We start from the raw sequence: 24182 nt of genomic DNA, 5'->3' as shown, positions 1-24182 counted from the left end.
GCCCAGAGGGAGAGGGAACACGAGCGCGAGAGAGGGAGAGGGAGAGAGCAAGAGCGAGAGGGAGAGGGAACACGAGCGCGAGAGAGGGAGAGGGAGAGAGCAAGAGCGAGAGGGAGAGGGATAGCGCGAGCGCGAGAGGGAGAGGGAGAGGGAGAGGGAGAGAGCAAGCGCGAGAGGGAGAACGATAGCGCCAGCGCGAGAGGGAGAGAGCAAGCGCGAGAGGAGAGGAAGAGCCCGAGCGCGAGAATCAGCAGTTGAGTCGGGGTGGCCGCTTGCCGAGACGTGCTGAGACGAAACCACGAAGCAACCCAATCGACCAGAAGAGCCGAGAAACATTTTATAGGCACCCAGGTTGAATAACTTTTTGACTTTGACAACAAAGAAAATCTTAGACTTGGACTATTCTGTTAAGATCACTGCTCCACGTGTTTCTTTGCCTTGAGAGTAGACTTCTTGTTACGATCTGGCGTGGAGTATATTTACAAAAACGCTAAAACAATGCAACGATGTTTTCTTGGCTTAAAAATTTTCAAGGACTGAGTTTAAGCATTATGGAGCTTGTGAGGGATTATATAGTTTACATATCCACGTGTATTTAATCCCCGCCTTCACCGTTCAGGATGATATCCTTAGACAATGTGTCAACTTTGGTCATTTGCTTCGAGCAATGGCAAGTGCACTTCTGGAAACTTATGGAATTTAAACTAGTCAATAATTAATAACAACTCTTAATGAATGTTTAAAATTCATAAACACTACAATATACTGTTTATAAATTATAAATACAAGATTAATCTAAATTAATAAAACAATTAGATGGTAAAATATCCCAGAATATCAAAGCATATTCTAGGTATATCTTTACAAGCTTTCTTAAGCAAACCAAAAATGTGAAAATACTATTTATTAACGACAGTTAGTAATAATTATCATTTCTATATTATTTATTAATTATTATGAAAAATAGAAAGTCAATTTATTTAATGGTTTAAGAATATTTCCCGGCTGACTGAAGAATTCTATTATCCTGGTAGGAAACGGATGAAGTAATTCCCTCAAGAACCCTAAAATATTTTTCATTTCGTCTAGGTTATGGCGCCTATCTGGCGCTTACCAGTAGCTTTGATCGCGCTCGCGCTCTTCGCCAGGATCAGGTGCGAGGAGACAGAGATAGATTTCTCAGATGCGCCAGACGCTGTCGCATGGGCCGTTCAGATCTCCGATCTCCATGTGAGTGTTTTTCATCCAAATCGAGCGGAAGATCTCGAGATTCTGGCCTCGCGGTTTCTGGCGCTCGTCCGGCCTGCTCTGGTGCTCGTCACCGGCGATCTCACTGGTAATTTTGCACTCTCCCACGATTTTTTTCTTAACATTCCCTTGCATTTTCGTTATAGATGCCAAGAACAGAGACCTCTCTGTGACAAGGCAAGATGAAGCCGAGTGGATGCAGTACCAGAAAACCATGAAGCACGTATCGAAAGAGAGCCGATTGCCACAAAGTGTGTTCTTCGATCTTCGTGGCAACCATGACAGGTTTGGTGTTCCCAATCGCGAACTGGACTTCTTTTCTCGGTACAGCATCAGTGCAGATATGAATCGTGTCGATCCTGTTCAAGCGGCAACTGTCACGGTGCGTTAACTTGGATCATTCCTCGAGCTTGTGAAACTTACAGCTGAAAACAATTTTTTCTCTGACAGGTTCCTGGTGGCTGGAAGTACTTGTTTCTTGGCTTTGATGATACCATGGCCATCGGGCTTCGCGGGCCAACAAATCTGTTTGGCCATCCGACAGACTCCATGCTTGGGAAAATGGTGTCCCTGCTCGAAGGCTTTGAAAAGAAGCAGGCACCCAGTTCTTCCGCCAAGGTAGCGTTTGGACACTTTCCAATGTCTTTCACGGCCTCTTCAGAATCAGGGAGACGACCCGAAGAGATTCTCGCGAGGCATGGCATCTCGGCATACTTGTGTGGCCACCTCCACACCAAGTTCGGAAAGCAGCTATATCGGCTTCACTCGTACCCGGGCAGTGGCACCTCTAGCAGAAAGAACGAGTTTTGGGAGTGGGAAATCGGGGACTGGAGAGGCAGCAGGACCGTGCGAGTGCTTTCACTTGATCACGGCCACACTTCGTTCGTGGATATCAGGTTGGACGGCACGATGAACTTCACGACGATAGTCTTACCGACATATCCTTTGGATTCGCGGTTTATGAAGAGGCATCCAGCTTACACTGGAGATGATGAAGACCACGGTGATCGCATTCGAGCACTTGTGTTCTCCGAGGTGCCGATAACATCTGCGGTGGCAAAAGTATACGACAGCAAGTCGGGCTCTCTCCGTCTGGTCGACGAACTTGATATGCAACTCACTTGGGGTCCCAACAACAAAGCAGTTTTCTATGAGACAAGATGGAGGAGAAACAGGTACTCGGATCCGTCGGCCCTGCGGTACTGGCTAGAAGTTTTGGTGACTGATTCTTCAGGCAGGAAGACTGCGAGCGAGCTTAGGCCGTTTTCGGTAGACGGCAAAGTCGCGGAACTTAAGTGGGGATTCTCGGAGTTTCTCGTGATGGGAGTACAGTGGGGCGATGCTTATCTGCTGCTTTTTTGGCTTAGCATTGGACTGCTGGCCGCAGTACTTTTACTGCCAAGGCTTGCGTACGTTCGTCTCAAGCAGAAGAAGGCGTATAAGAACTTCGTTTCTTCGGTGCTGGCCTGGAACACGAAGAGCGGGGGTTCGTATTTGGAGTATGCGCTGAAGAGTGTTGGATGGATTTTCATGGAAGGGTCTCGGAATGCCGGACTATGGTGGGGACAACTCGCCTTGGTTACTTGGCTAGTTTTTCTTCCATGGTTTTGGGGGTATCCATTTGGAGATGGCCATGCAGCAGGATATCTAAGCCGCACAGGTTGGCACATTCAGGAACTTGGAAAGTCTGGCTTAGCTTCCCCGGACGTCTTGGTCATCGTTTTGCCGTTTCTTTACATGGTCGTCTTGCCACTAAGCGTGGTGATCGCCGGTTTGTCAGCCGAGAGAGCAGCCTGCGAAGCCCATCAAGCAAAGCATTGTGGAAAAACGAGCAAGAGCGAAGGAAGTAAGGTGTCACGGAAGAAGCTGAACGAAAAGTCCGACTCTGGCCTGCTCCAGCTTCTGGAAAACGAGGCCAAAGTCGAGAAGAAGCGCTGCGTGGTGTGCTCGAGATGGAGGAGGAAAGCTCTTCTTGCAGTCTGTTTACTCATCGGCTGGCTTCATTGGCGGGTAAGCCTTTTTGTTCTTGTTCTTGCGAAGCTAGCTTTTCCGAAAACTTTTCTTCGTTTGTTCTTGCAGCAATGCTACTGGGTCGCGGTTGCTTTCGACTGGAAATGGGGATGGGCTTCTCCCGGCTTCGTGTGGTCCGTTCCCGTGCTCATGATCTCCACGATCTTCACAACCTGCGGGATTCGCAACAACTCAAGGCAAGTATACGAACATATTTGAGAGTAGTGTGTAGGGAGCACTGTCGTTTCCTTCCAGCGAAACAACTCTTTCAGCGGCCTCCAGAGCCCGTCTAAACTCTCCGTGAATGGCACACGCACAGAGAAGGCTCATCCAAGCCACAGCGTCCTCGTGAAACGGCATAGCTTCTATCAACTCTTGAGCTCGATCGAGCTCTCCAGCTCGTCCAAGGCTGTCTACAATGCAACCATAGTGCTCGGCGCTTGGAGAAATCCCATACTCTCTTCTCATCTCCAGGAAGTAGAAAAAGCTCGCGTCTAAGCTTTGGTTTGAGCTCTGGAGAAGGCTCACGAAAGTCACTGCATTGGCTTGTATGCCTTCCAAGCTCATCTCTCTAAAGAGAGTGGCTACCACGGTTACGTGACCACGGTTGGAATATGCCGCCAGCAGCGTGTTCCAGGTGACCGTAGTTTTCGTGCGTATGTCGCGGAATGCCGCGGCGGCCAGCGGTAGCGCGCCCACCCTGCCGTACGCTTGGGCCAGTGCCGTACCGGTGAGAGGCTCGCGTTGGCGCTGGCTATGGAGAATATGCCCGTGGATGTCTTGGGCGTCGGCTAGCGAGCAGCAAGCGCCAAGCACAGTAGCGAATGTTACGTCGTTCTTGGCGAGATCCATGGCGCGGTAGAGCTCCAGGGCTTGATCGAAGCGTCCGGCGAGCGCGTAGGCCTGGATTATGCTGTTCCAGGAGACGACAGTTCTAATCGCGCGGGGGATTCGATCGAAGACGGCCTTGGCGTCGGCGAGGCTTCCACACTTGGCATACATGCTGATGAGCGCGTTGCTCGTCACGGCGTCGCCGATTTGGTCGTAGGCGCGGGAAGAGATCAGGGCGTGCGCTTGCTTGCCCTGGGAGAGCCCTGGGGTTCCAAGATTGGAGCAGGCGCCAAGAATGCTGATCAATGCGGTCTTGTCGATCAGCCTGGGATCCATCTGTCGGTAGAGGTCCAGCGCGTCGGATGGATGCCCGTGCTGGGCATACGCAGTGATCATCGCAGTCCAGGAGATTTGGTCTCGGTTCTTGCCCAGGAGCCGAAATATTGCCATGGCATCCGATAATCTTCCCCAGCGGCCATAGATCGTGAGCAGAGAATTCACCACAGCGACATCACTGCCACATCTGGAGTGGACGGCTTCGAGAATCCGCCGGATTCTAGCGGACTGGGGCAGGATCGAGCAAGCGCGGACGACGCAGAGGAGCGTGATCCGGTTTGGCCTCACGGATCCATCGCAATCCATTCTCCAGAAGAGCTCCAGCGCCGCCAATCCATCGCCGCTACGCAGGCACGCCCCAAGCACGATATTCCAGGAGAAGAGATTCTTGTCGCGAATATCTTGGAAGGCCGCGATCGCGTCGCGCGTGCTGCCGCATCGGCCATACATTTGCACGACGAGATTGTGGAGGTAGGGTTCTTGGGAGCGATCGTGGAGCGCGACCAGCGAATGCAGGCGCTTGGCATCGGCTAGCACGCGGCATTTCCTCAGCGAGAAGAAGGAGCGATCCTTGTCCTCTTCGAGCTCCTCCTCCTGTTCTTCGATCCGGCGCTTCTCCTTGGCGAAGGATCGCAGCTTCTGGATACCAATCGAGCTGGAAGGTATGGCGTTCATATTTCTTCCATTGTTTTTTAGTTCTAGGTTTTCGTCCAGGGAGTGATAGCAATGGCGGAAGGGCTTAGAGTGAGAGCCAAGAGGAAGGCATCGTATTTCGAGGACTCCTCGGACGAGGACGACTATGAGGATTCCAGGGAAATGGAGCTGGATGGGGCCGGCGAGGACAGCGATCTGGAGGAGGCGGTGTCGAGCAAGGTATGGATTTTCGATCCTGGATTGCTGGATTTCACGGTGTGTGTTGTAGAGCGAAGATTTTTGCACCATTTGCAAAAGTGGTGGCAAGGTTTTGTGCTGCGATGCTTGCACTGCGGTGTATCATCTCCAGTGCTTGGATCCACCAATGAAGTCTGTTCCAAAAGGGAGCTGGAGATGCCCTAAATGCGTGAGTGCTAGAGCTAGCATTCTCGCTGCTTGTTGTGTTAGTGTGCGCGAATGCTTTTCGTTTCTAATGCTGGAATTTTTTGTTTCTTTCAGGAGGAGCCTCTTGCAGACATTGAAAAGATTTTAGATTCTCAAATGCGGCCCTTGAAAGTTACGGAGAAGGAAGACGAGGAAGGCAAGAAGGAAGAAGAAGAAGAGCTGATGAAGCATTACCTTGTCAAGTGGAAGTCGAGGTCTTACCTTCACTGCTCTTGGTAAGTCTTTCCTTTTTTGCTTATAGACACTCGTCATTCTTAAAAAGTATCACAGGATACCGCTGAATGAAATGGAGAGAGCGTCAAGGATGTATCCTGGATTGCGAATGAAAATGAACCATTTCCACAAAACGTGCGAGGCCATGAAAGAACTTGCAGACGAGGATCAAGGTCCAATTCGGGTGGAATGGATCACTGTTGATAGGGTCATAGACGAAAGGTATGTTTACGACGATTTTCTTGCACATTGACACTAAATTATTACTTTCAGGGAAACTGAAAACACCAAGGAGTATCTTGTCAAGTGGAAAGAACTCGGGTACGACGAGGCAACCTGGGAAGTAAAGGAGGACATTGCACAGTTTCAATCTCAAATTGACTATTACGAGAAAATTGCCAAGAGAGGACCAAGGAAAACTAAGAGGACAGCCGCTAGGCACCAGAAAACGTTCACTCAGTTTGAGACAACGCCTGATTTTCTTTCAGGTATTTACTTTCGACTTCTAAACGAAATCTGTTTCATACGTGTGTGGTTCTAGCAGACGGTGTTTTACATCCCTACCAGCTAGAAGGCTTGAACTTCTTGCGTTTTGCATGGCAACAAGAGAAGCATGTTATACTTGCGGACGAGATGGGCCTCGGTATGTGCATTACATATTCTTGAATGGGTCTTAACCGTCTTTAATCAGGGAAAACGATTCAAACCATTGCTTTTCTGGCTTCTTTGAAACAGGAAGAAGTCACGGACCCCCATCTTGTTGTAGCACCATTATCGACGTTGCGTAATTGGGAACGGGAGTTTGCCACTTGGGCACCGGATATACACATTGTATGTTAATGTTCAAAAACTCGTGAGGTCTTATGTGCTTATTTGCAGGTTGTATATGCTGGAAATGCCAAGGCACGGTCAGTTATCAGAGAGTTTGAATTCTTCTATCCGAAGACCGATAAAACAAAGAAGAAGTACTACTCAGAAAGAAAGCATTCGAAGCAAGATCGGATCAAATTCGATGTTTTACTAACGTCGTATGAGATGATAACTTTTGACGCAGCCATTTTGAAATCAATCAAGTGGGAGTGCTTGGTGAGTATATTGTTATTGTTTTGTCTACTACTCACTCATGCCATTGCAGATTGTGGATGAAGGTCACCGTTTGAAGAGCAAAGAGTCGAAGTTATTCCAAACGCTGCAAAATTACACGACATATCATCGAGTTCTTTTAACTGGCACACCTTTGCAGGTGTTTTATTTTTCTTTTGATCTTTTTACAACCGTAGCATTTGCCGCTGCAGAATAATCTGGACGAGCTTTTTACTTTGATGCATTTTCTCGACGCTAGCAAGGTAACGTTTTTGTCTGAGCTGCAACCTCACTATTATGGACCTTTTTTTTTGTTAACGCAGTTTTCAAGCTTAGAAGAGTTTCAGCAAGAGTTTAGAGACATTAACCAGGAAGAACAGGTGAGCAGGCTGCATAAGATGTTGGCCTCACATTTGCTTCGAAGTAAGTGTTTTTTTAATTTGCGTATTTGTTTTCTGGTACTAAAACTGTTATCCAACAAATAAGGGGTCAAGAAAGATGTACTGAAGCAGCTACCTCCTAAGAAGGAACTAATGCTACGTGTTGAGCTGAGCTCGGTGCAGAAAGAGCTTTATAAAGAAATTCTAACTCGAAACTATGAGGCACTGAGTAAGCGAGGAGGGCCTCAGGTATATGATCTGGTCGTGCGTCACTTCATTCTGACAGCAGTTACCCAGGTGTCTCTGAATAATGTTGTTATGGAGTTGCGAAAGCTGTGTGGACACCCATACATGGTGATTGAACCTGATTCCAAGAATGAGGAAGAAGAGAACAGGTAAAAGTTTTTAGGCTCACTAGTCGACTCATATTACCTTTTTGGTTCTGACAGACATAGAATAGAGTCTTCGGGAAAACTTTCTCTATTAGATAAAATGATGGTGAAGCTAAAAGCAAGCGGGCACCGGGTTCTTCTTTACTCTCAGTTTCAACACATGCTTGATATTCTTGAGGACTATTTAACTCATAAGGTACTTTTTCTTACTGAATTTTCATAAATATGGTGTGTTCCTAAATGTTTTTCGTTTTGTTTTTTCCCTTCAGAATTGGAGCTACGAGCGCATTGACGGGAACGTAACAGGGGCCGAAAGGCAGATTCGCATCGACAGGTTCAATGCTCCCAATTCGAATCGATTTTGTTTCCTTCTGTCAACCAGAGCTGGGGGCTTGGGAATAAACCTGGCCACTGCAGACACGGTTGTCATTTACGACAGGTATGGTCTTAAGTTTTTCAAAGTCAGTCTGGCAAAGACGGCATTTTTACCTCCGCAGCGACTGGAATCCTCATGCAGACCTACAAGCAATGGCACGTGCTCATCGTTTGGGACAAAAAAACATGGTAAATCGTACTTCGCTGGACTAAACGATATAACTTAACTTACTAGCTTTTATGCAGGTGATGATATACAGGCTGGTTACAAGAGGTAGCATCGAAGAGCGCATGATGCAAATGACAAAAAAGAAGATGGTATTGGAGCACTTAGTAGTTGGCCGTATGAAGACACAAGTCCTAAACCAGGTACGATGAAATTGCTCATCTATCTGATTATTCTCTTTGCTATTTTGTTAGGAAGAACTTGATGACATTCTTAGGTACGGTGCCAAGAGTGTATTTGGAGACGAGAACGATGATTCTGGAAAATCTTGGCAAATCCATTATGATGATTCTGCAATTGACAGGTGATCCCTATTTTCTGTAACGTGTGTGTTTAACTATAATGATATTACAGGCTACTTGATCGCTCTGATGTAGAGACTGGCCATGAGATGTCTACAGATGAGGACGACAACGACTTGTTGAAAGCTTTCAAGGTATATCTCTTGATCCTAACCTTGAATTAACAAATCGTAACAGGTTGCGAATTTCGAGTACGTCAACCATGGAAAAGGTCGGAAAGAAGAGGCATTTAGAGAATCGGAAGCAGACTACGAGGCGGAGCATCTAAGCTCTACAGAAAGGTTGAAGTACTGGGAAAGCCTTTTAAAAGAGAGATTCGAGAAGAAACACGTCCAAGAACAAGAAATGGGGAAGGGAAAGCGTAGTCGGAAACAGGTTCACTTACTTGCATTGATAATAACCTATAATCTGACTCACAAATGCAGGTTGTTCACGGTGAAGATGACTTGGCGGGAATGGATTACAGTAGTTCAGAGAATGACGACAACGATGAACTTGACACGGAGTACATACAGTCAGTGGAGGAAAAGACAAAGAAACAGAAAGGTGAGACGATGCTGAAATTTAATGTATCCAATTCTAACCTTTTCCGTAAAAACAAGGGGAGTCTACTGTACATCCTGCGCCATTGATGGAAGGGGATGGAAAGTCGTTAAAAGTTCTTGGATTCCGCCGAAAGCACCGAGTTCGTTTTGTACAGATTTTGATGAGGTTCGTGTAGATGCCTGCTTGTCGTTTAAATTGGTTTTATTGCTTCAGGTTTGGGCTTGGAGACTTCACCTGGAGCAGTTTCGTTCCTTATTTTAAGCAAAAGCAGCTTCACGAGATCAAAGAGTATTTCTAACAAGACCTTATACGATGATTCTGATAGGCTTGCTGTCAGGTATGGTACCCTCTTTTTGACGCACATTGCAGAAGATGTTACAGACTCAGACACCTTTGCTGGTAAGCGAATAAACAGAAGTGACGGTTTATGACGGTATGTACTTAGATGGAGTTCCGAAAGAAGGCCTTCGAATTCAAGATGTGCTGGTTCGAGTTGCTGTACTCCACCTTATTACAAACAAGGTAATTTGTGAGGCTTTTTCATCTGGTTGACAGCACCAGTCTTAGCAGGTTAAACAGTATACGCAGAATCCGAAGGCAAGGCTGTTCTCTTACGCAGTCTATGCTAAATTCCCTGCTCTAAAGGGCACAACTGTCTGGACTGAGGAACACGATAAATATCTACTGGACGCTATTATCAAGTTTGTCTGATCTTGAGATCATAGTGTTTGTTTGCTCACGAAATCATTGCAGGCATGGCTATGGTAAATGGCTTGAAATAGTTGAAGACGCGAGGCTACAGTCAGCTGTACGTGAAGAACTGAAGCTGCCACCGGTTGGTTCATTCTCGAGTCCAAAAGCTCAGGATACCGTGGTTAATGGCCACGCGCCGGAAAATGACAATCATTTAACCGACGCCGAAGCGTTCTTCAACAGGAGAATTATCGAGTTCGTGAAGAAACGAGTCGCACTTATGGAAAAAGTACTCAACGCTGAATATCATCTGGTAAAAGAGTCTCGACCCCCCTATCGTCGTCCCTGCGATTCTAACTTGAGATGTTCCAGGATGACCAAGATATTCCGGCCAATCGCAGCAACGGCGGCGTCGAGCCTGGCGAGGGACCAAAAACCTCCTACCAAAAGCCGCAACCTACATTTGTTCCTTATCCAACACCTTTGAGTGCGTTCCTTCGATTTAGACACTAGAAAAAACTCTAACGCGTTCGTTTTTGGACAGCTCCGGAAGAAGTCCTGGGAACGGCACTGGATAACGATCCTAAGCGGCTGAAAGTCCCAGCCTATTACAACGAGGTTGTGTTTGTTTCTCCGTTTGCAAAGGTTTGAGAGGCTCACGGCTTTCTCTGTGTCGCCATAGTTGTGCTCGATGATCAGCGAGAACAGGCTCGACGCCTTCCAGACTTACGCGGGGAACAAATCCGCCGGCATCCGCCTGCGCAGGTGCATTCGGCAGATCGACGTGCTCTGCTCGGAAATGCGACGAGGATTGGGAGTGAAAGGCGAAGAGGCTATGGTGGATGGAGCTCACGACAGGGACGACGTCTCGGACAACGAGGGGATTCACGTTGTCATCGACGACTAGAATCAAGGTTCTTCACTCTTGCTCGTCGCTATTCTTTTTTCGAGTCTCTCAAGTCCCTGTTTGTTCCAGGTTCTCGAGGCTGGAACCACGACTAGAATCAAGGTCTTGCTCTTCGCTATTCTCTTTCGAGGCTTAAAGTTCCTGTTTGTTCCAGGTGCTCGAGGCTGGAACCAAGATTAAAAATAGAAATTTTCGTCCACGGTTTGCTTCCTTGCTCTCCAGTCTTGCGTTTTTAATGCATTGAGAGGGATTTCTATTTTGCAGCGCTATAAACCCTGTAGTCTCTCTTTTACACTTGTATTTTAGGGTAAAGATGAAGTGGGCGCCTCGTCGATCCAGCGATCAGCTCCAGCAGCAGCCGCCGGGGTGCAAATGGGGCCACACCTGTAATGCGGTCAGGAATCTCATCTACATTTTCGGTGGCTACGGCCGGGACGAGTGCCAGACCAACGATGTTCACGTCTTCGACATTGGTATAAGTTTCCTCTTCTGGGTTTTCCGGAAAATATGGTTTTGATCATGTTTTTGATGGGATCGCGCAGGGACGTACACCTGGAGCAAGCCTGTGATGAAAGGAGCGCACCCTTCTCCTCGGGACAGCCACAGCTCCACGGCCGTCGGGTCTAAGCTCTATGTGTTTGGCGGTACTGATGGAACCAGCCCGCTCGACGATCTCTTTGTTTTGGATACTGGTAAGCTCCGAGTTCTATCGAGTTTTTTTTCTTGTTCTTATCATCCGATGCAGCTACCAACACCTGGGGGAAACCCGACGTTTTTGGTGATGTTCCTGCTCCGAGAGAAGGACATAGCGCGTCTCTCATTGGTGACAACCTGTTCGTGTTTGGGGGATGTGGGAAATCCAGCGATCCCTCAGAGGAGGAGTACTACAACGACCTCCATGTTTTGAACACGAGTAATATCCTGTTATTTTTCCTTGTTTTCTTCTAAACTTTTTTTTTTCCTGTAGATACTTTTGTCTGGAAGAAGATGTCTACCACTGGAGTCTCGCCTATTCCTCGGGATAGCCATACCTGCTCTTCCTATAAGAACTGTTTTGTTGTCATGGGTGGCGAGGACGGTGGTAATGCCTATCTAAACGACGTTCATATTCTGGACACAGGTACATACATTGTGCTGGTTTTAAACTTGCGAATTCATTTGCGTTTCCAGAAACAATGGCATGGCGGGAGGTAAAGACGACTGGTGCCGAGCTGATGCCAAGAGCCGGGCACACAACAATCAGCCATGGAAAGTATCTCGTCGTGTTTGGAGGATTCTCCGATGATCGCAAGCTATTCAATGACGTCCACACTCTCGATTTAAGTACGTGCACTTGTAGGTAGATTTGTTTCCTGTTGGTCTCATGGGGCATTTTGTAGCGACTGGTGTTTGGGCGACTTCGAATCCCTCTGGTCCCGGGCCTTCTCCACGTTTCTCCCTTGCAGGAGATTCCGTGGACGCAGAGCGAGGCATATTATTCTTCTATGGGGGATGTAACGAAGAGCTTGAAGCTCTGGATGACATGTATTTCCTCGACACAGGTTGGCTTCTTCTTTTATTGACGTTGCTGCCATTCTTGACAATATGGTTGCCGTTTTTCTGTGAAGAGATGCTGAGGGAGAAAGATCCATCAGAACCAAAGCTATCCATGCGTAAGGAACTTAAGAGAAGGCGGCAAGAGTATCGTGCCACGCCATTCGTGCTAGACAAGCAACGGGATGCGGACAAGAGCTTGGTTTCATCTCACGGAGGTATCTGCGGAAAACCTTGGACCTCTCCAATTTTTCCCTGTCAAACTCCTGCTACAGAGTTTCAAGCTCACGTCCAGCCGCTAGGCGAGAAGATGTTCGAGGCTAGAGTAAGCGACGTATTCAACTACGGTTACACGCTAGAAGCCTCCATCGATGGGAAGCTCTTCCGTGGGCTGCTCTTCTCGTACAAGCCTGGCTTTGCTCAGGCAGTGCAATCTTACATGGCAAGGTTTGTTTCGTTTGATCCTCAGTTACTCTCTAACGCCAGGAAGGAAAACATCACAGGAGGAAACCACAGGACGTCCAAAAGGCCGTAGTAAAGGCTAAACCGAGCAAAGAGGAGTCCGAAGAAACCATGGATTGTGCGCAACTTGCTAGTCAGGTATGATTTTTCGTGATGGTTTTATGTTTCTTCCTCATTTATTTTCTTCTTTCTAGCAGGTAGCAGAAGAGAAGAAGGCTCACGTAGCAAATCACTGTGCAGCTAAACAAGCCTCTCAAGGCGTGTAAAACTCATTTCTTGCTAACTTGTAAGTTACTTTTGAACTGAAGTGGCTTCTTTCCATTTATCTTTGTAATGGTTTTATCCTTGTCTTGGTGAAAGAGGCATGGTTCTTTCAAGGCATGCCACTGCTCCACCGTCAAGAACACTTCGTTGGCCTCATCAAGTGCTGCGTCGATGCCAGGAATCTTGCCTTGCTCCACTCCCAGATTCGCGAGAGCGGCCTTGGCACGGACAGATACCTCGGCAATCTTCTCATCCACAAGTATGGCAAGCTCGGAAACTCGGATCATGCCTTTCAAGTTTTCCAAGAGATCAAGCAGAAGAACATCTTTTCGTGGAGTTCCATGCTTGGCGCATTCGTCAACAGCAGGGACGCCGACGGCGCAAAGGTGGCGTTCGATCGAATGCCAGAGAGAAATAGTGTGTGTTGGACGTCGGTGATTCTACTAAATGCCAAGGTTGGGCATCTGCAGCTTGCGTTAAACATGTTTCAAAGAATGCCAGAGAGAGATATGATCTCTTGGACTGTCTTACTGCAAGCCACTGCCGAGAGTGGATTTTCTGGTCTTGCTCGAGCATTGTTTGAAAGAATGCCAGAGCAAGATCTAGTTTGCATGAACACAATGATAAATGCATATGCCCATTGTGGGTATCTGGACCAGGCAGAAGTTTTGTTTTGTCATCTGCCGGAGCGAACGGTTGTATCCTGTTCGCTGATGGTCAGCATTTTTGCAAAACTAGGCCGTGTCACGGAAGCAAAATGTGTTTTTGACTCTATGCCGCTAAGAAACGTGGTGGCGTGGAACGCGTTAGCAGCCGGATATGCCCATTGCGGGCATACACTCCAGTCGCAAAGAATTTTTGAGCTCATGCCGCTAACGAGCGCTGCGTCTTGGAACACTCTCGTCGTCGCGTTTGCAAACAATGGTCGCATTCAGGAAGCCCTCGAGACCTTCCATTCGATGCCCGAAAGGAACGAAATCTCTTGGAATGCATTGATCCAGGCGCAGAGCTCACCTGTCTGCCGCGAAAGAGTTTTCCAGACGATGCCCTCTTGGGACATCGTTTCGTGGACGCTTTTGATATCGATGTGTTCCAATGCCACAGAAGTGAAGCCCCTCTTTGACAAAATGCCCGCCAAGAACGCCGTCTCATGGACCGTACTCGTTTCTGCAAATGCCCAGGGCGGGCACGTATGGCAGGCCGAGGTGGCTTTCATACGGATGCCGCAGCACGGCCGCGTCGCCGCGACCAGCATGGTTGCGGCGTACGGCCATACCGGCCGGATTGCTGCCGCGGCTGATACCTTCGATTCCATGCTGGAGAAAGACGTGGTGGCGTGGAGCGCCGCCATGGCTGCAAATGCCCAGAACGGGCATGACGTGGAGGCCATCCGGACGTTCCACCTAGCGCTACTCGACGGCGTGGCTCCTGACCACGTTTGCTTTGCCAGCGTCCTACTGGCATGCGCCCACTTGGGGACGGTCAACGCCGGTCGTGACTACCTCGTGAGCATGAGCTCTGACCACCGCGTTGACCCCACCTGCGACCACTTTCTGACCATGGTTGACTTACTCGGCCGCGCGGGCCGGGTCAAAGACTGCGAGGACTTGGTCAACGCAATGCCGTACGTGCCCGGCGACGTGGCGTGGATGAGCCTGTTGGGCGCGGCCCGGTCGTACGGCAACATGGGAGCCGGCGTACGGGCCGCTGAGAAGTTGATGGAGCTCGAGGCGTACGGAGAGTACGGCGGCGGCGGCTGCCCGTACGTCTTGCTCGCGAATCTCTTTGCCGGGGCAGGGTGTCACGCCGAGGCCGCGAGGGTGAAGCGTGCAATGAAAGAAAGAGGGGTGAGAATCCAGCGCTGCGTGAGCAGCATTGAAGTTGGCGGTGTGGATCACAGGTTTTGCGTCGGCGACGATCTTGCCGCGCATCCACAGGGCGAGGAGATCGCGATGGAGCTCCGGAGATTGGAGAGGATGATGGTGGAGCAAAGGCTGTTTGCTCCAGAGGTCCGGGAGGTTCTTCACGACATTGGAGAGAGCGAGAAGGAGCGGCTCCTCTGGCAGCACAGTGAGAGGCTGGCGATCGGTTTTGGCCTGGTTGCCACTCCGCCTGGAACCCAACTGTGGATCATCAAGAACCTCCGGGTGTGTCTCGACTGCCACACCGTCACCAAGTTTATCTCGCTCGTCACCAAGCGCAGGATTGTTGTGAGAGACTCGAATAGATTCCATCATTTTGACGATGGAAGGTGCTCCTGCCAAGATTATTGGTAATGGTAAACGAAAGAAACAATACCTTCTATTCTTCTTTCTGTGTGAGAGAAGAACAACTATCTTAGTTTGCTGGAAACCGTCTTCTTTACCACTCGTAGCGACACCAGGAACTCGTCCAGCGATGACAGCGTTTTCATGTCTTCGCTGGAGAAAATGCTGCCCGCGTTCTTCCACAATCTCGAGAAGCCAAGTCGCAGCGACGAAAGGACGTCGTCATCCTCCTCTTCCAAAAGCTCGTCGATGAATGAAAAGGCCGCTCTCAGCTCCCGGGGTCCAGCTCTTATGGGTGCCGCGAAGTGTGCTGGTATGATCTGCCGGAATTTCCAGGAGCCTGTGATGAAATCTATCCAGTCTCTCACCTAAACGTTGTCTATACCAAGTCAAGTTCACGTACAAAACATAGAAATAAAAAGAAATACCTTCTCAGGAACTTTGCTAAAGACAAGAGTCTTCACAATTGGAGAGACAATGAGCCGCTTGGAGACTTGAGAGAATGAGTACTCTGGTTCCAGCAAGTTCGAGGGGCCTAGGAAAAGTATTTGCAGCACCATTCTTTCCCATCCTGCGGCAAACCACAACCTTCACAACCCAGTTCATTCAAGGAATCACGAATGCTCACCTTTCTGGCGATTTCGATCGTTGTCAATAACAGGTTCATCCAAAACCTCTTTGCCTTTGCTCAACAGCTTGACGGCCAAGCCGTTTCTAGCGGATGCCAGCAGCGCTTCCCTGCTCACAACCTCGGGAGGTCTCTCGGGTACGTAAATCACCGCGTCTGTCATGAGCAGCGTCCTCGACTTCTTGTGGAAGAATGCAACCTCGACGTAAGGTCCAATTCCTGCAAAACCATTTCCAGTTAAATGCGAAGATGAGTGAGCAGGAACAGCGCAAACCAACTTCAGGTGAGCTCAGAATCTTGTAGTCAATCTCACTCCCCCATGGAACCGAGCCATCGTCACGTAGCGTCCGAGACGAGAAAATTCCAAAAAATTCCAGCGGCAGGTTTAGAGGCCAGCTCCATTGACCAGGTGTTACCCACACCTGAGCCCGCGGGAAGTTCCTGGAGAAGGGCCCAACATAGACCTTGTGTTCGTAAGCAAAAGTTGGCAGCACGATGTACTCGATGGGTTTCTGCAGCTCCTTGAGCAGCTGGCAAGTTTCAACAGTGTGAGTGAGCATGGAGAAACTTACTAGAATAAACCGTGAGTACCTGGAGACACTCGCTGGTGGGAGCAATGGGAGCATGCACCCACAAGCCCCCAGACTTAAGCTTGATCACAGTCATTCGCACGTTGGTGCTGATACTGCTGAACCCAAGCCCTTGCTCTTGCTCAAAAGTCCAGATGCTGTCCTTGATCACCTAGAAAGAAGCCGATCATCAAATCCAGAAAGGAAAGAGAGATGACTTTCTTACCTCTTTTCGAACTGTCTTTCGTTGAAGAAATGGTCCCAGTGGAAAGGGGAATCCCGTAACATTCCAGTAGAAGCGCTTTGGCTTGCCAATAGCATCAGCGTCTTTAGCAACGCTTGCTGTGACGACGGTCCTACGTGCTAAGAACGAGCGTCTACAACTCAGGGGCTCTAGACTCGTCCCAGCAGATGGGAAGAAGCTACTCTTCCAGCAAAGCCCATAAGTTGCCATATCCAAACCTCTGGATTCAATCAATTCCAACCAGGGAAAAGGAATCACGAAAAGCAATGCCCAAATGAGCCATGTCACACAACAAAAATGCAACCATGTCATAACCAGGAAGGAAAAAAGGGTAAAGGATAGAAATTACAGCATTGGGTAGGAAAGAATGCCAAAAACGATCAATCACACACACACAAAGATCGCGAATGTATGTATGAAAATCAAGCTTATTGGAGTAAATGCCCAAGAAAGAAGGAAGAAGAAGGTAGAAAGAGGAGGAAAGAGAGGGTGAACACTAGAGATGCCGATCTGGGATAGGGGCGAGCAGCGTATGCTTTCCTGGGATCGATATTTCGGCCAAGTCAGTCGTATTTCTCCCTCCAATTCCAAATCAAGAAGAAGATCCATGACGATCCCAACAAGCAATCACCAATCATCTGCCTGATCGAGTCCCCAGCCAGCTCCTCCACCCTGATCTCAAACGCAAGCCTCCACACCACCATGAGGCCGTGAATGACGATACAGCCCTTGGCGAAGAAAGTTTGGAAATCCCGATCTTTTACAAAAGATACCATGAAGAGGAGGAGGCCAATGACGAGCAACAGCATCCCGACTAGGGATTCCGAGGTCGCGATGAGGAGCTGATCATAGGGCGTGGATCCAAGGATCTTGCTGGATGTCGTCTTGCCATGCCCGAATTCGGCCAGCTCCCACAGGAAGAAGATCATCAGGCAGCCGGAGACGCAGTCGATCGCTGCGTGGAGGAGGCACACCGCGCGAAAGCATCCCAATGCCGCCATCGCAATCCTTGCCTCCCAAGAACCCTAAATAAACAGGGGGGCTTTCCTCCGAGAAGAACTCCCTCGCCCATATCCACCAAAGTGCCGTACCGCATTCTTGGGCCCACCGTACTCTGTGTATATTCCATCCTCGGAATCTATGCGAATCTTTTCAATTTTTTCCCTTGCGGTCCTGTGCACCTATTTCTCATCAGACTGTGGCAGCAGTTTTCCCGTTTTTCGTGCTCTTCGATCGATCCAGTGTTTCTTTGTCGATCATCACTGGCTTGAACTGATGCAAAAATAAGAGAAAAAGAATTGGTCAGCTCGCTGATCGATCAATCAATCAATCACCCAGCTCCAAAGAAACGAAAAATGCAATGAAACAATCAAAAGCTGGGAGAGCGAAGGTGTAATGTAGACTAGAACATACAACACAAGAGAATGTGAGGAACACGGATCAAGCAATCACTATCGCGTGGATGCTCTTCATACATACAGACAAAATGGAAGTCCAAAACGAAGGAGCATGAAAAGGATAGACGAGCTTACTTGATAGACGCAGTAAATGGTGTTGCGACGGATACGAGCCATCATGTCCAGGAAAAGATTGTAGCCTTCTAGCTTGTACTCGATGAGCGGGTCCCTTTGAGCATAGCCTCGGAGTCCAACTGCTTGTTGGATAAACTTCAAAGCTTGGAGGTGTTCCTTCCACAGCTTGTCCACTTGAGTAAGAACGTAGTATCGCTCAGCTTCGTGCATTAGACCTGGAGCTTGTTTCTCAACATCAGCCTGCAAACAGCACGAGGGTGTGAGAAATCTCAGTGACTCCCAGTTTTGGATACGTACTCTCTTTTCAAGGTATGCCTCACGGCCGCGCTTATGTAAATACTCCCGCAAACTCTCAATTGTATCAGCATTTTTTAGTAGCACTTCAACAGATAAGTCATCCAGGAGAAAGCAGTATCTGCAGTGCAGATGTGTTGAGCGTTACGATAGATAAAAGGAAAGTTCTCGAAAAGAAAGTAAAAACTCACTGCTTGACTTTTGATGCTAGACCTTCTAAATCCCATTCTTCCTTTGGAAGCTCGTCGCTAATGTTGGCCTGCACGGAGACAGTAAAAAACGTAAGTAAAAGAATTAACTCTACGCAAACGTACATTGAGAATGTCATCCATTGTCAGTTGAGAGTACTCCATCATAAGCGGCTGCAAATCCTTTGATAGCAAAGCACGCTTACGTTCCGTGTAGACACGATCACGTTGACTATTCAGCACCTCATCGTATTCGAACAGCTGTTTACGGGCTTCAAAATAATAGTTTTCGACTTTTCTTTGAGCCTCGTCCAGCGATTTCGTGAGCATTTTTGACTCGATCGGCAAATCCTCGATTCGGAAAGCTGTCATCAAAGCCTGATAACACCAAAATAAGCATTTGTCAAGATCTACAAAATGACAACTACCTCACCTTTATCCTTTCACCGCCAAATATCCGAAATATGGTATCTTCTAGACTCAAGAAAAATCTTGATGTTCCTGGATCACCTTGCCTACCACTGCGGCCGCGCAACTGTAACAAAGGATGGGGCGTTATGCAGAGAACATCTAAGGTTACTATACCTGATTATCAATTCTTCGTGATTCGTGGCGCTCTGTGCCTATCACGTGAAGGCCACCTGCAGCAACAACCTGCAAGAAAACTATGAGGACAAATCATGAAAACTTTGGCTTCTAACTTTCTTCCTTTCGTCCTCGGTGTATGCTTTGTACTCGGCTGATATGGCTTGAAATGCGTTTCGCAACTTTGCAACAACAGCGTCCTCGGTCGGACCCTACATGCGGCCGATTAGCACCTTCAACACATAACGTATCCACAATTTACCTTTTCGCAAGCGTAAGAAAGCCTGTTCTCTGCCTCAAGCTCCGACAAACTTTTCTTGCCCCAAGACTCGACAGCAGCTTGTACTGCTGCTTCAGCTAGAGATGATGAATTCTCAGAAAGTTTGCAAGGAAACAGATTTTCGTTTGCCTGTAGTAAACACAACACTTTTTTCAGCACGAGGAAAAACTAAGACATACCATCCATGATTTTCTTGTGGGAATCTTCTTTTTCTTTTGAAAAGCAATCTCATCGTCACTTAGTATAACAACCCTGCAGTCAAGGATAAGAAATCCAACCGGACACAGATTCTGGAGTACGTACTTTGGCATGAGCATCTCCCGCAGTTTGATTTTGGACATAAAGTCGGCATTCCCGCCAAGAATAATATCTGTCCCACGACCGGCCATATTCGTTGCTAAGGTGACAGCTCCTACTCGACCACTCTGTGCAATGATCTCAGATTCCCTCTCTACATTCTCTGGCTTTGCATTCAATATCTGTATAGAAAAGAGCTTATTAAAAGTTCACAAAGATTGGAAGCTGGAACTTACTTGGTGAGGAATATTAGCTTCGGATAATTGTTTCGACAAAGATTCACTTTGTTCAACACTTGTGGTACCAACCAATACGGGACGGCCTGCTTTGTGCATGCGTGAGATTTCAACGACAACAGCTGTCCATTTTCCTGTAACCGCTCGAAAAACCACATCAGATTCATCCTGCAAAACAGAGAATTTTGTGCTTGTGAAAACATATGGAAGTTGGAGTCAAACCTTTCTTATCATAGCCCTGTTTGTTGGGACCACAGCGACGGAAAGTTTGTAAATCTTTTCAAACTCAGACCGTTCCGTTGCTGCCGTTCCAGTCATTCCACATAGCCTGGGATACTGCAAAAAAGTCGGGTCTTGCAGCAAATTCGGTGCAAGTCGAAACAAACCTGCAAGAAGAAGTTCTGGTAGCTTATGGAAGCTAATGCAACCGTCTCATTTTGCACAGGTAACGATTCTTTAGCTTCCACAGCTTGATGGAGACCATCGTTCCACCTTCTACCCTGACAAATGCTTACCAGTTTAGCATGACAAGTATGCGCAAATAATCTACATACCGGAAGTGCACGCCCCGTAAATTCGTCAACGATGAGGACGTCTTCACCACGTACTATGTAGTTTACGTCTTTCAGAAACAGTTCTTTTGCTTTGATGGCGTTGATAACATAAGATGCCCATTGTTCCCGAGGGTCATATAAGTCCTTAACATCTAGGATTTCTTCGGCTGCTTCATATCCTTCTTCCGTGATTAGGACTGACTTTTGCTTTTCGTCAACCTGTAAAGCAGCAGCTTTGATAACAAATTGAAAACACGCACAGCAAATACCGTGTAGTGAACATCTCGCGCAAATGCCGCAGCTATTTTGGCAGCTTTGTAGTATCTATCGGTGGGCTTCTCTGCAGGACCAGAAATTATAAGCGGTGTTCGAGCTTCATCTATCAATATAGAGTCCACTTCGTCAATGACGCAAAAATTGAAACTCGGTAACACAAGATCATCTGGGCTCTGAAAATGCAAATTGTTAGTAACAATTTATAAGGCTGAAGGGAATTATACCAGCGCCAAATTGTCCCTCAAGTAATCAAAGCCGAGCTCACTGTTCGTAACATAAGTTATATCAGAGCCGTAGTTTGTTCTTCGCTCCGCACTATCCATTCCCTCTGAAAAATGCTGCAAACATTAGCAACGCAATGTAGTTTGTATACACCATTACCTACGTTGAATGAGACCAACTTTTAAACCCAGGAATCGAGGAATTTGGCCGACCCATTCAGCATCTCGACGGGCCAAGTAGTCGTTTACCGTCACGACATGAACACCTTGGCCGCTTAAAGCATTCAAATATGCTGGAAGAACAGCAACAAGAGTTTTTCCTTCTCCAGTTTTCATCTCAGCAATCTGACCCTTGTGAAGAACCATGCCACCTGAAAGAAGAACACGAAACTGTCAAGGAGACCACACTTGATTTATCCATTGCTTACCAATAAGTTGGACATCAAAAGGTCGCAATCCTAGCACTCGCTTAGACGCTTCCCGGACAACTGCGAAGGCATCCTGCAAATCACGCTCAGAAACACTAGCATTCAAACAAAAATGTTTTGCTCATCCTTACCGGGAGGACACTATCAAGCGATTCTCCAGCCGCGACTCGCGCTTTCAATTCCCCAGTTTTGTTTCGAAGCGCTTCATCGGACAATCCCTCCATTTGTGGCTCCTTTGCATTGATAGCATCCACTGTGGAAGCAAACTTTTGGCGAGTGCTTTCCCCGACGTCTTCGCTTTTAAACAGCCCTCCAAGGAGGCCCCCGAGTGACGCTGCTGCTGCTACGTGATGAGCGCATCGCCTGCGGGCCGCAGCTTGAAGCAGGGAATCCGAGCCACGCCTCAATCTTCCAAATGGCAAGAATGCCGAAGAAGAATCCAGCTGAAATCCACTGCTTCCCGTGGCGCATTGAGGGAAATTCGATGAGCAGTGATGGGAAGTCACGGCGACCGTCGTCGAGACGCATCCCAGGCAGCAGGATGATGACGGCGCGCTCACCTGATTACCGCCCGAGAATCCCAGCTTCATCTTCGCCGCTGCCGCCATCGCGGGAGGATCGATTCAATCGCGCTCTGTAACCTACATCCTCATCCCTAGAAATATCCACGCCCAAAATCTTTGATGTTCTTCGCTTGCTCAAGCAAACGCAGCATCCAATACGATTTGTCCAGGTGGCAGGATTAGGCTCCATTTGCCCGCCCGCCACGTGTGCGACGAATAGTGGTGGATCGTTAAGCTCGTCCATTCCACGTCGGGGACGAATGGCATGTGTTCTAGGAGATCGCGCGCGGGCCCTAATTGTCCAGCGCGGCCGAGGAGATCGACAATGCAGCTATAGTGTTCTTTTGAAAGATCCAATGCGTGATCCACGATCATCGATCGAAAGCAATGGATCCCAGCGTCGAGATCCCCTGCGTGACTACAGCACGAGAGAATGCATTGAAGAACCACTTCATTGGGCGCGATTCCCTGGAGCACCATCGCCCAGAAGAGGCTAAAGGAATCCCAAAGCCGCCCACAGCAGGAATTCGCGGCGATACAAGCCGACCACGCGATTAAGTCGCGCATTGGCATCAAATCGAAGACGCGAGGCACAAGATCGACCTCCCCGCCATGCCCGTACGCAGCGATTAGTGTGTTCCAGCAGACGAGATCCCTGTACGGCATCTTGTCAAACAAAATCTTCGCACGATCTGGATGCCCCAACTGGGCATATACCGCAAGCATAGTTGTCCACGTCACTAGGCTGTGCGCTGGCATGCTCTGGAGCATCCACGTGGCGGAATCCACGCACGCACAGCAGGCTAGGATCATGACCGTCCACGATACAACGGATCTCTCCGGCATTAAATCCAGGACGTTCGCTGCCTGGGACATTTGCCCTCTTTGGGCATATGCTGCAAGAAGAGCGTTCCAAGAGACGCTATTCCTCTTGGGCATGGAGTGGAATATTCTTTCCAATGGGGAACTTCCTTCTTCGATGGATGCTGTAAGGAGCGTATTCCAAGAGATTAGATTTCGCAGAGGCATCCGATCAAAGAGCCTGTAGGCGCTCAATCGATCTCCATCGCGCAAGTAAGAACCCAAGATCGCATTCCAAGGAGCGGCATCATGGATCGGCATGGATTCAAGAATTCGCAGTACTTCATCCGTCGGGAGGCGAGAGATCGCCACAGTGGAAGAAACTAGATCGTGAAGTGGCATCCTGGCGAAGATCTTGAGGAGATCACTGGCGCTTTCTTCCGCGAGAGCCGCGAGAAGGGTCGTCCAGGAAACGAGATCCCTCTCCGGCATTCGATCAAAGAGCCCACACACGAGATTGGAATCCCCCAATCTTGCAAATTCCGTGAGCGCTGCGTTCCATGACACAAGATTTCTCGCTGGAATTCGATCAAACAGAGCGCGGCAATCTGTGCCGCAGCGAATCATCGTCGTCCAGGAGATGATGTTCCTAGATGGCATCACCGCGAAGAAATCACGAGCACCAAGCTCAGATTTCCTCTCCACAAATGCCGCCAAGAGCGAATTCATGGACACCAAGTTCCATTGCGGCATCCTATGGAAAACAAGCCCAGCATGATCGAGCTCGAGGACTCCCAGCACGCAATTCCAGGACACGAGATCGCGCAGTGGAAGATCATCGAAGAAAGCGAGAGTTTGCTCGATCGTGACGCCGCGGCCCCGCGCGAGCCTGCCAAGCAATGCCGTGCCGGAGATGGCATCCGCGAGGGGCATCCGGCGGAAGGTGTCCATGGCCGCGCCCAGGCAAGCGTCATCGCCCTGGCCGAGACACGCGCCAAGGAGGAGCCTCCACGAGAAATCGTTTCGAGCGCTCATGGCGTGGAACTCCTGGAAGGCCTCTTGGATGTCGCAGCATCTGCCGTGCCTCTGGATGGCAAGGTTGGAGAGATAGATCCCGCGCTCGCTGCGCATATGAAATGGGATTTAGGGTTCATCATTCACATGTATTTAGATTTCTAGCAAAATGTAGAGGGAATGCTTGATGACCGCTCATGAGATAGATTTGACAAGCACGAAATCAGCACCAAGCATCTCTTCTCACAGCTTAGACCCTTCTTGAAAGGGGAACGGAATAATCCCCATGCAAATTACATGCTTGCC

General features: G+C 48.5%; 7 protein-coding genes across 7 annotated transcripts; 2 read left to right on the top strand and 5 right to left on the bottom strand.

Moving 5' to 3' along the window:
- The first annotated feature begins 1079 nt into the window (after positions 1-1079).
- Positions 1080-3557, top strand: LOC9662441 (putative metallophosphoesterase At3g03305). The gene is made up of 4 exons (XM_024664272.1): positions 1080-1336; positions 1395-1630; positions 1699-3258; positions 3328-3557. Exons 1-4 carry the CDS (start codon positions 1093-1095, stop codon positions 3475-3477), a joined length of 2190 nt encoding a protein of 729 aa, XP_024520040.1. The 5' UTR covers positions 1080-1092; the 3' UTR covers positions 3478-3557.
- Positions 3558-3626: 69 nt separating this feature from the next.
- On the bottom strand, positions 3627-5100 carry LOC112342456 (pentatricopeptide repeat-containing protein At1g15510, chloroplastic-like). Its single transcript, XM_024664301.1, has 2 exons — positions 3787-5100; positions 3627-3671 (listed from the first exon to the last, which is right to left on the bottom strand). Exons 1-2 carry the CDS (start codon positions 5098-5100, stop codon positions 3627-3629), a joined length of 1359 nt encoding a protein of 452 aa, XP_024520069.1.
- Positions 4884-10903, top strand: LOC9662440 (CHD3-type chromatin-remodeling factor PICKLE). The gene is made up of 32 exons (XM_024664271.1): positions 4884-5087; positions 5140-5298; positions 5348-5485; positions 5578-5738; positions 5794-5958; positions 6010-6224; positions 6281-6379; positions 6428-6567; positions 6616-6822; positions 6872-6979; positions 7032-7082; positions 7143-7242; positions 7306-7448; positions 7497-7594; positions 7649-7787; positions 7861-8030; positions 8089-8155; positions 8213-8335; positions 8387-8496; positions 8547-8628; positions 8672-8869; positions 8920-9040; positions 9097-9205; positions 9254-9328; positions 9378-9439; positions 9486-9562; positions 9611-9741; positions 9794-10046; positions 10106-10220; positions 10278-10351; positions 10416-10647; positions 10710-10903. Exons 2-31 carry the CDS (start codon positions 5152-5154, stop codon positions 10638-10640), a joined length of 3903 nt encoding a protein of 1300 aa, XP_024520039.1. The 5' UTR covers positions 4884-5087; positions 5140-5151; the 3' UTR covers positions 10641-10647; positions 10710-10903.
- Positions 10904-15125: 4222 nt separating this feature from the next.
- Positions 15126-16946, bottom strand: LOC9631551. The gene is made up of 6 exons (XM_002990458.2): positions 16590-16946; positions 16386-16535; positions 16069-16324; positions 15795-16013; positions 15595-15737; positions 15126-15534 (listed from the first exon to the last, which is right to left on the bottom strand). Exons 1-6 carry the CDS (start codon positions 16917-16919, stop codon positions 15232-15234), a joined length of 1401 nt encoding a protein of 466 aa, XP_002990504.2. The 5' UTR covers positions 16920-16946; the 3' UTR covers positions 15126-15231.
- Positions 16947-17170: 224 nt separating this feature from the next.
- On the bottom strand, positions 17171-17608 carry LOC112342455. The gene has a single exon (XM_024664300.1). It carries the CDS (start codon positions 17606-17608, stop codon positions 17171-17173), a length of 438 nt encoding a protein of 145 aa, XP_024520068.1.
- A 120-nt stretch (positions 17609-17728) lies between these two features.
- Positions 17729-22213, bottom strand: LOC9631550 (protein translocase subunit SECA1, chloroplastic). The gene is made up of 20 exons (XM_002990457.2): positions 21630-22213; positions 21499-21571; positions 21235-21441; positions 21074-21177; positions 20843-21022; positions 20574-20792; positions 20406-20519; positions 20242-20355; positions 20020-20187; positions 19790-19965; positions 19666-19738; positions 19469-19615; positions 19323-19418; positions 19207-19275; positions 19055-19156; positions 18748-18999; positions 18625-18692; positions 18437-18554; positions 18140-18379; positions 17729-17879 (listed from the first exon to the last, which is right to left on the bottom strand). The coding sequence occupies exons 1-20, from the start codon at positions 22104-22106 to the stop codon at positions 17799-17801; spliced, it is 3078 nt and encodes a 1025-aa protein (XP_002990503.2). The 5' UTR covers positions 22107-22213; the 3' UTR covers positions 17729-17798.
- LOC9662438 (pentatricopeptide repeat-containing protein At2g35030, mitochondrial) lies at positions 22197-23615 on the bottom strand. The gene has a single exon (XM_002990456.2). The coding sequence runs from the start codon at positions 23613-23615 to the stop codon at positions 22197-22199; it is 1419 nt and encodes a 472-aa protein (XP_002990502.2).
- Positions 23616-24182: the final 567 nt, after the last annotated feature.

This window comes from Selaginella moellendorffii, unplaced genomic scaffold (genome assembly GCF_000143415.4).
Source record: "Selaginella moellendorffii unplaced genomic scaffold, v1.0 SELMOscaffold_109, whole genome shotgun sequence".
Taxonomy (NCBI): domain Eukaryota; kingdom Viridiplantae; phylum Streptophyta; class Lycopodiopsida; order Selaginellales; family Selaginellaceae; genus Selaginella; species Selaginella moellendorffii.
This window is presented reverse-complemented; position numbering and strand designations above follow the sequence as displayed.